Below are 14,626 nucleotides of genomic sequence, written 5' to 3' on the forward strand. Positions count from 1 at the left end.
ATGCTGGGGGGAAGAAGAGGGGGCGTCACCTACCCATCCAGACAAACAATCCCAATGCAATCCACCTACATTCAATATACTCTGAAAGTTGTCAGGGATGCAGAATCATACATCCAAACATTTTCCGTAACCTCTCGTTTCTTTGTGGCTTTTGTCCACAAATGCACAAGGGAAAAGGAATGGATTGAAACGCTAATGTCTTATGTTCATCTGGCTGGGTCTCTGAGGGAAAGCGCTTATAACCAGACAAGGCCAAAAGGCAGGGAAGAGAAGGAAGTGGCCCGATTACAGAGGGGCCATCAGAGAGCAGAGGGCCGACAGGAATGGGACCCAGCGGACCTGGACCCCAGTGACCCCTGTGCCATAAGCCCACCTTATGACCTTGTTACCCTGGGCAAGTCATGCTCCTGCTCCAGCTTCCAGTTTCTCCATCTCTGAAATGGCTGTACTCTCAGTGATCTCCCATGGTCAAGGTGAGAATAGGGAATGGATAGGAAAGGGCTCTGGAAACAGGAAATGGCCAGGCAGCTATGAGCAGCCAGCACCGTGGCAAGAACGATGGAACTTTGTGAGAAATAAATTTATGGAAGGTACATGCAGCCCTTTCAAAAAAGTGGGTGACAGGGCAGTGCCTAAGAGCAGTGCCTAAGACCCTGGAGGCAATAGCCCTGCCACTGTGCGACCCTGGACAAGTCACTTGACCTCTCAGATTCTCCACTGCCCCAGCCTGGGCCTGTTCTGGGATAATGCATTAAAGGGGGCTGAGTGCACGGTCTGGCCACAGTAAACCCTCAACAGACAGCTATGACTACGGTTGTTGTTATTGCTATGATAAGATGGGTGTGGGTACAGGAAGGAGAACTCAGACACAGACAAACAGAGAAAGAGAATCCCGTAGAGATCAAGCCATGCCCACCTGGGATGCAGCCCCAGCTGAGAGGCTGTCTGCTCCATCCCACCCCATCCCCACTGTGCACCCCACCCAGCATGGTCCCAAAGGGCTCAACAGGTCTTGCCGCCGGCGTCCTCCTGGCATTCACATGCCCCAATCTACCACCAACCTCTCACTTCTCAGGGAAACCTTGATTTAAGGCTTCCCCCAAATGTGGGGGTCTCTATGGCCAACTCATAACTGCAGGGGCAGGAAGCTCCAAACCAGGGTTCTCTCTGCTTCCTACTCCAGCATCCATTGGCGCTCAGCAAACTCCTTGCTCACCAGACCCTCCCCACAAGCTCATCCTTCCCATTCCTCCTCTTCCTCCCACTCTCGGACCCTCCACATCGGCCCCTCCCCCAGGGCGGGGACAGGAAGAGAAGCCCACAGAGATGAATGTACAGCTCATCCATTTTGCTGTTCTCAGCAGCTGGGGGATGAGGATCCCTAGCTAAAATGAGGAATTGAGAGTTGTGCTGGGCTTTTATAATTTCCTTGAGAGACAAGGTAGGGTTGGCTGGCTAACATGAGTCATTGAGAGGCACTTAAAAATTATCATCTCCAGATTTCACTCATACAGACTCTTCTAAACCCCAAGAACACCAGGGATTAAAACATTGTCCATCTTCCCTTCCAAGGAGTGGGAGGAAAAGGAAAAGAAAAGGAGAAGGGGAAATCAAAAAAGCTTCCATTGCCCCCCTGCCACACACACATACACACACACACCTGTCACCTTCTATAAAGTTTTGACACAACAGCGCCAAGCAAGGAGAAAAAAGGCCAACCTGAGAACTGACCCGGAGCAGTGATGAGGGAGCTGGTGGCCTCCGTTTCAGTGTAAGACAATGTAGAATCAGACAGATCTGTGGGAGGAAAGAGAAAGAGAACTCAGTTAGCTGTGGGGCAGTCCCTTCTCTTTTCTTCTTCTTGTGCATTTGCATGTGTGCCTGTGTGTGCTTGCAGAGAGCAGCATGTCCCTCACAACTTCCTGATGCCACTTTGGAACCCTGTCCCACGCTAGCCCACAACCGGGGGCCGGCCAGCCCTGGAGCTCTGCTGGAAAGTGCTGACTCTCTGGCTGCTGTGCCCCTGGCACCCAAGAAAGTTTCAATTGCCCTGACCACAGAAATAACCCAGGTTCAGGGGACCAAGCAAGTAGCAACTTGGAACCTCCCGGGTTAAGGTTAAATTAAGCCTCTAAACAATTCATCGTTGCTGTACTTAATTACAACCATTAAAATTCTTGGAGTTGTTCCTTCTTGCTTGCTTCCTTCCTTCCCTCCTTCCTTCCTTCCTCCCGCTGAAGCTGAGGAAACTTTGTTTTAACAAGTCACCAGCCATCCTCACTCTGTCTCGCTTACACCCCTCTAATTAAGGGCTCAAGCATTTGCTCCCAGATTAACTTTTTTTCTCTCCCCTCTCCCCCACCCCCTATCATCCAAACCTGCTCACACAGCAAGTTTCAATGCCTGGACTGCTTTTTTAAGGTGCTCATTTTTTTTTCTTTCTTTAAAGTAGTTTTAAGTACTTCATATGGCATTATTTGTTTTCCCATCTGCAGTGTAATTAGATGAGAAAGGGAAATTCTTTTGCACAGGGGCTCCATTTTCTCTTGAACACTGAGCTGGCTAGCCCGACAAGTCGATGCCTCTTGGGGTGGGTGTGCTTGGAAGATTTTTCCTGGGTCTGTGCTTCTGTCACCAGCAATGGGAGGTTGCCCTTTTAGGGTGAGGTCTGTCCACAGGTCTGACGGCACGTTCTGTGAGACCCAAGGCATTTTCATCTTCCTCTTCTGTCCTGGCAGGTCCCACCTGGCCTGGCAGAAACCCTCCAGGCTGAGAGGATTTCTGGGACAAAACCACTGGCCTCGGCCCTAGCTGGCTAGAATTCCATTCAGTCCTGCAGGAATTTTTTCCTTTTACCACATGGCTTAGGGAATGGGAAGATGAAACATTAACCAATTTGGCCTTTTATATATATATATTTTTTTTCATTTCCCACTTGCCAGGTGCTGACTGGGTGTTCTGGGTTTTATTTTGTTTTCCTGGTCTCATGTGATCACAGAGCTTAGAAGTGGACTGACTTTTTGTTTATGAAAAAGCAACAATGCAAGGAAAAGAAAATAACTCAAAAAATAACTCCAGCTATTTATCAGGGCCCGAAAAAGTTATCTGTTGGTAAAATGTGTTGGGAGGGAAATATGGACACATGGGAAATCTTTTTAAAAGAACAAAAACCTCAACACCTAAGTGGGAACTTCTTAAGAGTTTTGCTTTCCTACCTAATGTGCCCAAAGTGCTCAGTGCCCCAAGCCTTGCAGCCTCTTCTCATTTGAAACTGCAACATCACAGGCTGAATCCTAGTTCTGCGAGAACAGCCGTGGGGCCAACACAGCATCGGGAGGTTTCCAGGAGTCGGAAGCACAAGCCATTTCCCCACCTTTCCCGGCTCTCACGCACTCGCCAAACCCTCCCATCTGGTGTTCCTAGCGAGGCCCTCACTGTGTGAAGTGCCACAGCGGCTGTTGTAGAAAAAGAATGATCCCAACCTTGATGGCTGCTGAAGCCCCAAGGAGGGACTCCAGTCTGGAAGCTGGAGCCCCAGGTTCGAGTCCCACCTCCACCATCAGTCAGCTGTATCAGGGATTGGCAAACTTTTTCTGTAAAGGGCCAGATAGTAAATATTTTCGACTGTGCAAACCATACACTCTGTTGCAACTACTCAACTCTGCCATTCTAGTGCCAAAGCATCCACAGACAAGACGTAAATGAATGAGCATGGCTGTGTTCCAGTCGAGCTCTGTTTACAGGCACTGGAATTAGAATTTCACATAATTTTCACATGTCATGAAACAGTCTTCCTTTGATTTTTTTCTTAACCATTTAAAAATGTAAACACCATGCTCAGCTTGAGAGCCCTACAAAAACGGGCAGCCAGGCTGTAGTTTGCAGACCCTTGCAAGCATCATTTCCTCTTTCTGGGCCTCAGTTGTCCCATTTATGAAATAATGGGGACACCTGTTGGTTTCCAAACGGTCACTGTGAAGGGCTGAGCAGTGTCTAGACTTTTGCAGCTTTATCCCAGGCTGACCCACAGGCTAAGAATGTTTGAATATTTCCTTTTCTCTAATGGAACTAGGGACCTCCTAAACAACTAGCATGGTTATGTTGACTTAGAAAATGCTGAGACAGGCCTGTGAGGGAAAGATGGGGAACCGCAGACTGGAACCCGGGGCTGCCCTGGGTTTCTGCCTCTGCCCCACAGCTCAGTGGCTGGACGCCGTCCCCCCTCACTAGCCTGCTCCCTTGTGTGTGACGTGGCAGGGTCCCACCAGATGGCCTCTCCAGTTCCCCAGAGAACTAAATCAAGTGCTCCCATCCATGGGATAGCCAGACTTCTGGAACAAACAGTGGGGATGCCACCGTGGAACCAAGCCATGATTCAGCCGCTGACTCACGCATCCTCGCAGGACATCCTCTGTCCTGCCTGCCTGAGGAGGACAACCTCCTGAAGGGACCCAGGGGCCACTTCCAACTTACGAGGGGGCCTGGAAGGGAAACTGGACCGGATGCCTGAGAGTCCGCGACACTAAGAAGGAACATCCCAGATGATGCTGACATGCTCCACTGGGAGGAGGCCTTTACCAAAAACAAAACAAAACCCACTTTCTGTGGTCACTGAGAGGAATGTGTTAGCATCACTGCCACGCCATCCGACTTCTAAAGCACGAGTCCCACGGGAGCTGCCTGGGTCAAGCCCTTGCTCTCCTGGTACTACCAAGGCCAAACTGACTGGCCCCACCACTGGGATTTGGCAGACTCTGTCACTTCTCTGGCTCAGAGACTGTGCTCTGAATCCCCACTGGAAATAAAGGGGCCAGGAAACAAGCGATCTCTACTTTTAAAACCACATGCACCTACCCAGAATATGACTTGATCATCTAACCCTGTGACTGTAGAGAAGACATGTTTCTTCTCTGAAAAGGGCTTATGCAAAATGACATTACCACCTCCCCCACCCCCCACCCCGTTTAGCTTGCCTGGGGTTTTCTGTATGGATACACATTCTTTCCAGATGTTCCCATTTTTGCTTCTACCCAGGTGAACTTCTTGGCCTAAAAAAGGGAACACCCCCAAGACTTGATGCCCAACCTATCTGTCATACTACTAACTGAAACACACTAAAAGAGAAGGACCCAAAGCTGGGGGGGGGGGGGACAGAGAGGAAAAGAGTCGTAGAAACAGTAACCTACCTTCTGTGCTCTGCTTAGGTCAGAACCCATCCATCTCCCACGGGCCCATGTTTAAAGGTCACAGAGAGGTTAACGATGAGCAGTGGAATTTCAAGATGTAAATAGCCCTCTGCAGAGGCTGGATCTGCTTTGGCCCAACTGCTCCTGCGTTTGTAAAACTTCACTCCCGTTTTCAAAGATGACCCGCCCAGCTTCACCCCTCCCCTCCAGTTCTGCGGCTGGGTGCTGCACTGGAGGGGAGCCGCAGGTGCACACCTCTCACAGGGACACACTTACCCAGTGGCTTGTACTCGTCGTGAGGAGACAGCCGAGAGTAGGGGGGTGGCGGTGATTCTGGAAGACAGGAGACAACATATCACACGCAGGTTCCCACCTGTGAGTCTATAGGCACTTAAATATTGATTTCCTCAAACAATAAACCCAGCTCCCAGGAAGCCTTCCTTTTCTCCCCCCACCTCTGCTGCCCAAATCCACTGGAACAGCATTGGCCAAGGCCACAGACTTGGGTTACAGAGAGACTTGGGCTGCAACCTATCCGGCCAACCCTTGGCTGTGTGACCTCAGGTAAGTTACTTCACCTCTCTAAGCTTATTACCTCAGCTCCAAAATGGGGATAATAATCGAACTAACCTCCCAAGCTTGCTGGGAGGGCAAAAGGAGACCAAGCATGTAAAGTGCTTAGTACAGCTCTTAGCACTGTGGGAAAATACCTCCATGAACACTATTATTATTATAACAAGAGATTCTTGGGTACAGGGGAAATCAGATATGGGGTTGCCAGATAAAATACAGGAGGCCAGTTAAATTTGAATTTTAGATGAGCAATGCATAATTTCCTAGCATAAGTATGTCCCTTGCAGTATTTGGGACATACTTACACTAAAACATCGTGTATTATTTTTATGGAATTCTGATTGAACTGGGTATCCTGTTTTTTCAATTGTTAAATTTGGCAGCCCTAGTCAGAGCTGAGTGTGAGTGCCGAGGCCTAGACACTGAAACCCATTTCCAAACAAATTACATTAGAAATAACATTTTTCAGTGCAGGGAAGAGAGAGACAGGTTGGGACCCAGGAACCAAACCCAGCTCAACTTCCTCAATAGGAGGCTCTAAACCCATCACTTAGGCTCTGGGCTCAGACCCTCTGTGACTCTTTTGTATTTTTCATTTGATTTCCTTTCGTTTGCCCAAAATACTCCTCCTTAAAAACATATACTTTTCCTTCAGAAGAATTCCTTAGCCTATTGCTTTACGGGAAGTAACAATTTGCTAAACTAAGTAACAATTTGCATGAATGAAATGACCCTTCATTTTCCATAAATGAAACTAAACACCATCAAATCGCAAACTAAAACAAACTCTCAGTAGTGATAAAGTGGTAATAACTGTTATTAGGCAGGTATCAGTAACTACACAAGAGGTAATAAGTGTTTTTCACAATTGTAATAAGGCTCAATTAGTTGTAGGAGCATTTGTTTTGCTCCAAACACCCAACAAGGCTTCACTTCTCACTCCAGCCTTTCCAACCACAAGTTCCTTCCCAAAGTGAAGGCCCTGAGGTCTAGCAACAAGGGAATGTTCTGTAGGCAGAAGTTAGGGAGAAGGAAAAGCAAATCGAGTAGCCACTGGGGAGAAGCCAACATTTGCTGAATACCTAACCCCGTACCAGGCACTTTTAATTCTGTTTATTGTATTTTATTTTTGGACCTCAGGTACAAGAATGGTTAATCATGCTCCAAAGGCATCTATTTTTATTTCATCCTCTCTCAAAAACTAAAAAAAAAATAAATAAGTAAGATGATCATTATTATCTCCATTTTACAGATGAAAAAACTGACTAGCCCAGTGCCCCCCAACCAATTATGGTGGAGCTGGGATTTGAACTAACACCTACCTGACTGCTCTACACCCCAATGAGACAGGAACGAAAAGGCATCCCATCTTACACCCCCTCCTCCCACTGGGCCCAGCACATCACATGAACAGGAAGTGCTCACTAAATGTTTGTGGACAAAGATAACAAAGAGGATAATAGTCAACTTGGGCATGTCTCATAGACAAAGGTGTGGAGAAAGAGGACCCCAGGGGGTGAAGACGGGACTCAAAGGAGACTTCAGGTAAGATTCAAGGAGGGGAGCTGCTAGCCTTCAGTAGGCACCACCTTATCCCCAGGCCCTCAGGCCTAGGAGAGGCTGGAGACCAGACCCCAAGAGTCATGACAAAGAAAGGGCTGGAGCTCCAAAGGAAACGAGAACTGAGGCTGGCACTCCCACTGTACAGAGAAGGAAACTGAGGCCTGGAGAGACTGGCTCGTGGCCAGACAGGACCTGACCCCCAGCCTCACACCCTTCCCACTACACCCCACTAACTCATCAGAAAGCATGCGATTCCTGTATTAGGGTTGGTTTCCCCAAAACTCCTGAATGGCTGAGGCCCAGGCAACACATGGAGGGGAGCTATGGACATGTGCCCCCCAGATCTGTCCCAAAGGTGAAACTTGGCAGTGATGGGCAGCCACTCTACTCAATCCCAGCATCTCTTTCAGGGGCTGGTTACCTGGGTCCCAAAAGGTGGAGGGCAGGAAGGGCTCACCGAAGCCCCCTGTCGCAGGAGCAACCTGGGCCTTAAGCCATGGTGCTCCTCACCCGTGGCGCCCCTCACCCATGGTCCCACCTGAGCTGGGGGCATGGTGGGGAGGTTAATGTTGCAAGTGAGAGAGAAAGAGAACCTACCAACTTGAAATGTCAAACACACCTACTAGTGAGGAGCTGCAAAGCATTCCGGAAAGACCTCCCCAGACCCCCATCTGTTCCAGCAAAACGGTGTGCACTGTTCAATAACTATAGAGGCTGGAAGCTAATCTTTAAATGCCATTCCAGGCAAGTAAAAAAGTATCAAGGTTTAGAAACTCCTCTCCTCCACACGGAGATTTAGACAGTCAGAGATGGCTATCACCCAACTCTTTTAACCGATGGGGCAACGGAGGTCCAGCTAGGAAAATGACCTGCCCAAGGCCCCACATCAGGTAGCAGCGGATGTTATTCTACTTTAAGCAAAACGGAAAGCCAATCAGGGACAATACCAGGTAACCTTTTTTTAAAAACGAATTGAGATAAAAGTTACATACCATAAGATTTACCCTTTTAAAGCATACAATTCCGTGATTTTTAGTATATTCACAAAGTTGTGCAACATTCGCTTGTATCTAATTGTAGCATATGGACTTTCATCACCCCAAAAAGAAACTCTGTACGGATTTAGCAGTCACTCCTCAATCCTCCCTCCCCCCAGGCCCTAGTAACCACTAACATGTTCTCTGACTCTATAGATTTGGCTATTCTGGACATCTCACACGAAAGGAATCACTTCTTTCACTCTGCATGTTTTTAAAATTCATACATAGCATATATGCATACTTCATTCCTTTTCATGGCTGAATAATATTCTATGGTATGAATATACTAAATTTCATTTATCCATTCATCAGCCAAGGGCACAGGGGTTGTCTCCACTTTGGGGTTATCATGAATAACACTTCCAGGTAACCTGTCACCACCACCCCCATTCCACTCCACAAGACAGGCCTGGATCTGGGAGAATGGAGTCCCAGACATTAACTCAGATGGGCAAGGTGGGACAGACAAAGGTCAGATGAGAAACTAAGAGCTGCCCTTGGTCACTCCCCTCCTAGAAACTGTTTTCAGTACTTGCGAAAGCTGTGTTGACTTTTTAAATAACTTACATGCTTTAAACTTTAGGGGGAGAATTCCTAGAGCCCGGCAGGACCCTCTGAAAGAAGAGGATGCAGTAGACAAAGAGAAAAAGACATCAAGAAAGGCAGAGACGCACAGCAACTCCGGGCCCTCAGACATCCAGCCTCAGGCGTCAGCTTCAGTAATCTCCTCCAACTGCCTTCAGAGGCAAGAGCAGTCAGCCAGGGGCCAAGGGTCCCAGAAGGCAAGCTCTCCGCTCAGCTCAGCCCAGACATGCCTCTGGTTAGCCCCCAGGGAGGTATTTCAGCCTTCTGGGATCTAGACCCTAATTCAAAAGCCAGGAGAGAGTTCACAGCCTCTCCCAGTGCCTGGCCGAGTTTCAGTTTGGGAGGTTACCCTCCACCCCCATCTTTGCAGCCCAGCATCTTGCTTGGGAAAGGATCCTCATACTTCCCTGGACCTCCAAGTTTCCCCCCTCCCAAGGGGTGGCCGAGAGTAGAGAGGGGGCTTCCCAGTGTCCATCCCCTCCACCCCCGGAACCTGAAGGCTCAAGCCCCCAGGATGGGAGACACAGAGAAGGAGCCCCTGGCACTTTAAGGCCAGCTAAGCCTAATTGCCCAGACTCCCCCCTCCCCCCCAGGCAGCCAGATAAACAGTGCGGCCGGCTGGCGCCAGCAAGAGGCAAACTGCACATTATCACCCCTTCCTCACCTCCAAGGAGGAGCAGGAGGAGCCAGGAGGAGTGGGGCAGGCGGGCTGAGAGGGGCCGCCGAGGGGTGGGGCGGGGTCTTGGAAGCCCAACTTGAAATTGATCTCATTTCAAAGGGATAGTGCCAGGCCAAATAAAAGGAAAACTTTCTAGCCCATTCTAATTCCTATAGTCCTGGCCTGGGAACCCTATGTTTTCCTAGGCGGCCTCCTCCAGTCGTTTAGAAGTTTTCTCTCTCACTCTGTCTCTTTTTCCCTGGCGCAACTTGGATAATAGTAATTTACTGAATATAATTACAGAAAAAAAAAAAAGTGGTGAAGCAAAGAGCAGAAGATTTATTCCAAAGTTAATGGATACTTTCAGGAGAAAGGAGCTCTATAAACATAGGTTAGAGCTGTGATTAAAGTATTTCTCCACATTTCCGTCCACATAGGCACCCGTGGAGCTCAGCGAACTGGCTTTTCCCGGGACAAAACAACACACAAGAGGGAGACAGAACTAGAGCCCAGACTCTCTTGGGGCAGGGAGGCCAGGAGGCCGCGGGGCAGTGCCCAGGGCAGAGCCTGGCACAGGGGAGGTCCTCTGCTGAGGACCCCAGTTTCTGAGGGAAGCGGGGGATGGGGGAGGAGGGGTGTCTGTCGCCTGGAATCATGCCTGTGAGACCTCAGGGATTCTGTCCAATCCCCTCAACTTTACTGATGGGGAAGAGGCTGAGGGATGGGAAACTTGCCCCAAGGACCTGAAGCAAGTTGCAGGATGGAGCAGGACTAGTAGCTCTCTGAGCCGCAGGGGTACACAGTGCCTAGGAAGGGGCCGCCTGTCACTGGACTGGTGGGGGGAGGTACAGGGGGCACTGGGGTAACTGGTGCCAGGTGGGTGTCCCTCAATTGTCCTGCTTGGAGTCCCAGTGTACTCTCTAGCCGTGTGCCTATCTGTCTGCTCCAGTGCCCCAGCCCTCTCCCCTAGAGCCCTGGAAGGCGCAGTCTCCTTATCACGATGAGCACGGTTGAGCTCAAGCTATGCGCCGGCCCAGCTATGGGAGCCAGGCTGGCGGCCAGGAGTGGGGGGTGAGGAGGTGGGAGCAAAGGGCTGCCCCAGTTCTTGGTCCCTGCGGCCCAAGCCACCAGGCAGGGGATGAAGCAAGAAGGTCAACCTGGCGCCTACTGGAAACCCTTCCCAGACCATCAGTCCTCCCAGTTTCCCCAGGGAGGCTTGAATGGGGGCCCCATGGGACTGGTGAAGAAACAGGGGAATAGACTCAGGACACTGCAACCCTTGCAATAGTGCCTCCTTCCGGCAGGAAAAAGAGTCTCCAGGCTTAGTCTCAAATGAGATAAGGAGAGTGTTCGTAGAGCCACCACCCTCACTGACAGTTGGGAGACTGAGAAGGGAAGTCACTGGTCCAAGATCAAGCTGCCACTGCCCAGTACTGGCCAGGCAGAACCTAGGAACCTGTCTGCAGGTAAGAAGTGTTGCACTGCAGTGGAATGCCATGTCTACTCAACTTCTTTGGTGCCAAGTCCACCAAACTCACACCAACACCCAAGCCAACTTCTAATCCAAGGAAAAGTGGTGGGGATGGGTCCTGTCTGTTGCCTCCAACTTTTTCACTCTTCCCCTTCTGGCCATCTGCCTGAGCTTGGCTCTCAGCTAGCCCTCTTCTCCTCACTCCTTACCTCCCTTGACCCATCCTCCATCAGTGCTACCTCTCCCCACCCAACGCCATCAGTGCCCTTTCTTCAGGAGCCACCACTGGGGCTCCCTACTTTCCCCTCCAAACACTAACCGCCCCCATACAAAAAAACACACCTGGGACAAATCTACCCTGCTGGGCCCACCCTCCCCTTCCCGAAAGGGAGTCAAGAGAATTCTGACATGACCCTCTGAGCCTTCCCAGTGTAAGTAACACTTCCCAACAGCCAGTAACACTATGACAGCTGCCCGCCCCAAACAGAAGCGCCCCTATGTTGCCTTATGGATTCACATATACACTAAGTTGCTACAGGCTAACACGAGTATTCCCTGCAATGCAGTGATCAGAGCAGGGGTCTGATCAGACCAGGGGCCTCTGGCTGTCCCCACCTCTGCTCCAGCACCCAAGGCCTGCCCAGGTAAGCAAGGCTGAGGGTGGAGAGTGTGCAGGAAATCCCAGGAGGAGAACAAAGAAAGCGGGGATGGGGGTTGGGGTGGGTGTTCTGAATGGTAATAAGATATCTGGCCCCTCTCCCACTTAGGGATGCCTCCAGGATCCCAGGGCAGGGGAGTACCCTTGACTCTACTTAAAAAAAAAAAAGCAGGAAACATGAATTGAGAAAGAAGACCATGGAGGACCCAGGCATTCAACACCCAAGGGATGCTGGGAGAAAACAAGGCCAAGAGTGCATCTACTTTCAGAGAGAGGTTACCTTGTAAAAACTTTGCTCCTAAGCATACAAAGGAACGAGTGGACAATTTAAAAACACTTTCTACTCTAACCATGATTTGTCTGCACTCAATATCACCACTTGTATCTGCTTGGCCACAGGAAAGCAAAGAATGGGTTCAGGCACATGTACACAAATGCTAGACTGAGGGTAAACGCATGGCAGACGGCATGAATGTCTTTGGCCTCTTCTAGGCCTGGCCTCCACTTTTACTATCTGTGAAGTTGGCATTACATCCCTGAAGCTGCAAAAAGAAAACTCCAATATGTACCCTTTTAAATTGGCTGGAGCCTTAAGATGAACTTGCCATTTGATGTGTGGGCTCAGACATCCACTCCCCGCGTCGCCTTCCTACTCCCCTTGGCCAGGATGAGGCAACTCTACTGGGGTGTACAAACAAGGCCACGGAAAGGGGCAGGGGTGGGGACCCCCCCCCCGGCTGCGCACGGAGAGCTCACCTGGCCCGCAGAGCCGGCTGAAGTGGTAGGGGTTGCAGCACACGGTGGGGCCGTCGGCAGCCGCGGCGAAGCTGTGGCAGCCGCACAGGGGCTTCAGCTCCACGGCGTGCTGTAGATCGGGCCAGCGGAAGAGGCGGCCGAGCAGCAGCTGCGGCGGCGCGGGCTGGCCGCCCAGGCGGAGGTCGGCGCGCGGCACAAGCACGCAGCCGCCCGGCACGCCGCCGCGAGATTCCACCGCCTCCAGCAGCGTGTCCAGCGAACGCTCCTTGAGCCGCTTCAACAGCGAGTACGTGACCGTCTTGAGTTCCTGCTCGAGCAGCAGCAGCCGCGAGCGGGCTTCGCGGCTCCGTCCGCCACCCGCTGGCTCCAGGGCCGCCCCGGCCAGGGGATCGCCGGCGTCCCGGGGCGCGCAGGCCGCGTCCCGTTCCGAGAAGAGACAGCAGGTCACGGTCTCGCAGTCACTCTCGGGCAGCCAGCCCGGGCCTCCCGGCTCCGCCACGTCCAGAGGGGAGCTCCTGGCGCCGGCCCCCGGCTCCGACATGGGCCTTGGGGGGCCCCCTGCGCGCCGGCGCCTCCCCGCGCCCTGGGCGCCTCGCTGTCCGACCGCGTCCCGGGGCCGCCGCGGGGCTACCGGGTGCACTTCGGAGCGGCCGCAGCCTTCGCCTTCTCGTGCCCGCGGGGCAGGCTCAGCTCGGCTGCCCAAGCTTCCATCTTCGTCGTCGCCGCCGCCGCCGCTGCCGCCACCTTCCTCCGGGTCGGGGACCACTCGACTTCGCCAAAGTCGCCGCACCAGCCCCGAGCGTTTGGACCTGAACATACGATATCCTTTGGCGCCGGAGGTGGGAGGGAGGCGGTCTCCGGTTACCGGGGGTCCGTTCCCTCAGCGAGGCGCCGGCTGCGCGGGCCGCAGCCCCACATGAAGCTCCGTCGCAGGGTGCCGTGCAGATCGCGCACAGCCTGTCGTCGAAGGGGCGCCGCAGGGCTGCAACATGAGGGAGCTCGCCGGGGCGGGACGGCCGGGCAGGTTGCGCTGGGCAGTGGGTGGCCGAAACACGCGCTCGCCGAACCGCGGTCCGTGCCCGGCCAGCGGCTACATGGACCCTGGCGGCCAAGCTGCTCAGCAACTCCAGCCCCCGCGCTTTAGGGGGGCTGCAGACGCCGCGCCGCCAGAAAGAAACCGCATGGGCCGGCGAGCCTTCAGAAGTTGCGCGGCTGGTCCATGAGCACAAAGCGCGAGCGCCGAGCCCCCAAATGTGCCTGGGAAGCCCTCCCTTTAAAACCCAAGCACTTAACTACGTGGACTTTTCCTGCAGAATCCGAAGGGCAGGCTTCTTGGTACCCTCAGTTCCCTTCTTACCCCCTGCAAAAAAAAAAAAAAAAAAGAAAAAGTGGGGGGAAAAAAACACAACAAAACCCAAATCCCTGGATTTGCATGCACGAAAGGCCAACTCCGTCTCAAGTCCTAGGCTCTAGATGCACTCAGAGAGTTTCTCGTGAACGCGGGTGTCAACACATAAGTGGAAACTGTAAAAATCCCAAAGAGCTGCTGGGAATCCTTAATTAAAAATGCAATCCACCGAGGTAGAGGTCGCAGCCCGCCCCACGCTGCGCTCGGACGTTCCCGGCGCCGCGGCTGGCCGAGGTCGCCCGCCTCCCCTCTCCACAAAAAGTGCCTCCCGGTGGCCCCGCGGTCCCTGCGAGGTCTGCCGAGGCAGCGCCCGGCGGCTCTTTCTCTCCGCTGGGCTCCCTCGCTCGCTCCCCGATCGGTTCTCTCTCTCTTTTTTGTTCTCCTCAAACGCACACTGAGGGCCCCCGGAGGAGCGCCGCGGAGTCATTGGCTGCCTCCCATCATATGCCAGTCTAGACACTTTGGCGGCTCCGCGGCGCTGATTGTTGCGCAAACAAGGTTTCAAGTTTCTTAACTCTTAAAGGAGAACACGTCCCGTTGCAGGGCCCGGAGGCTCCGAGGGGCCGGCTCCCGGGGCGGGCCGAGCCCCGGCCCCCGCCCCCCGCCTCCCGCCCGCCCCGGCGCCCCCGCCCCGGTCCTGACAGCGCTCGAGGCCCGCTCCCTGGCTCGCGTTGCGTCCCGGGCATGGATGCGAGCAGGCGCGCGCGCGCGCGCGCACACACACACAC

General features: G+C 52.6%; 1 protein-coding gene across 2 annotated transcripts in view; it reads right to left on the bottom strand.

Annotated features, from left to right (window-relative positions):
- Positions 1 to 14,417, bottom strand: part of SMAD6 (SMAD family member 6) — a 73,761-nt gene extending 59,344 nt beyond the window's left edge. The window contains exons 1-3 of one of the 2 annotated variants that reach the window (XM_037833613.1): positions 12,491 to 14,417; positions 5,463 to 5,519; positions 1,732 to 1,797 (exon numbers count right to left, since the gene is read on the bottom strand). In XM_037833613.1, coding sequence (XP_037689541.1) covers positions 1,732 to 1,797; positions 5,463 to 5,519; positions 12,491 to 13,307 — 940 coding nt within the window. In that variant the 5' untranslated portion in view covers positions 13,308 to 14,417. Of the gene's footprint in view, positions 1 to 1,719; positions 1,798 to 5,462; positions 5,520 to 12,490 lie in introns of both variants that reach the window. The other variant, XM_037833612.1, reaches the window with a different exon arrangement.
- Positions 14,418 to 14,626: the final 209 nt, after the last annotated feature.

The sequence above is a fragment of the Choloepus didactylus genome, chromosome 4 (assembly GCF_015220235.1).
Source record: "Choloepus didactylus isolate mChoDid1 chromosome 4, mChoDid1.pri, whole genome shotgun sequence".
NCBI lineage: Eukaryota > Metazoa > Chordata > Mammalia > Pilosa > Megalonychidae > Choloepus > Choloepus didactylus.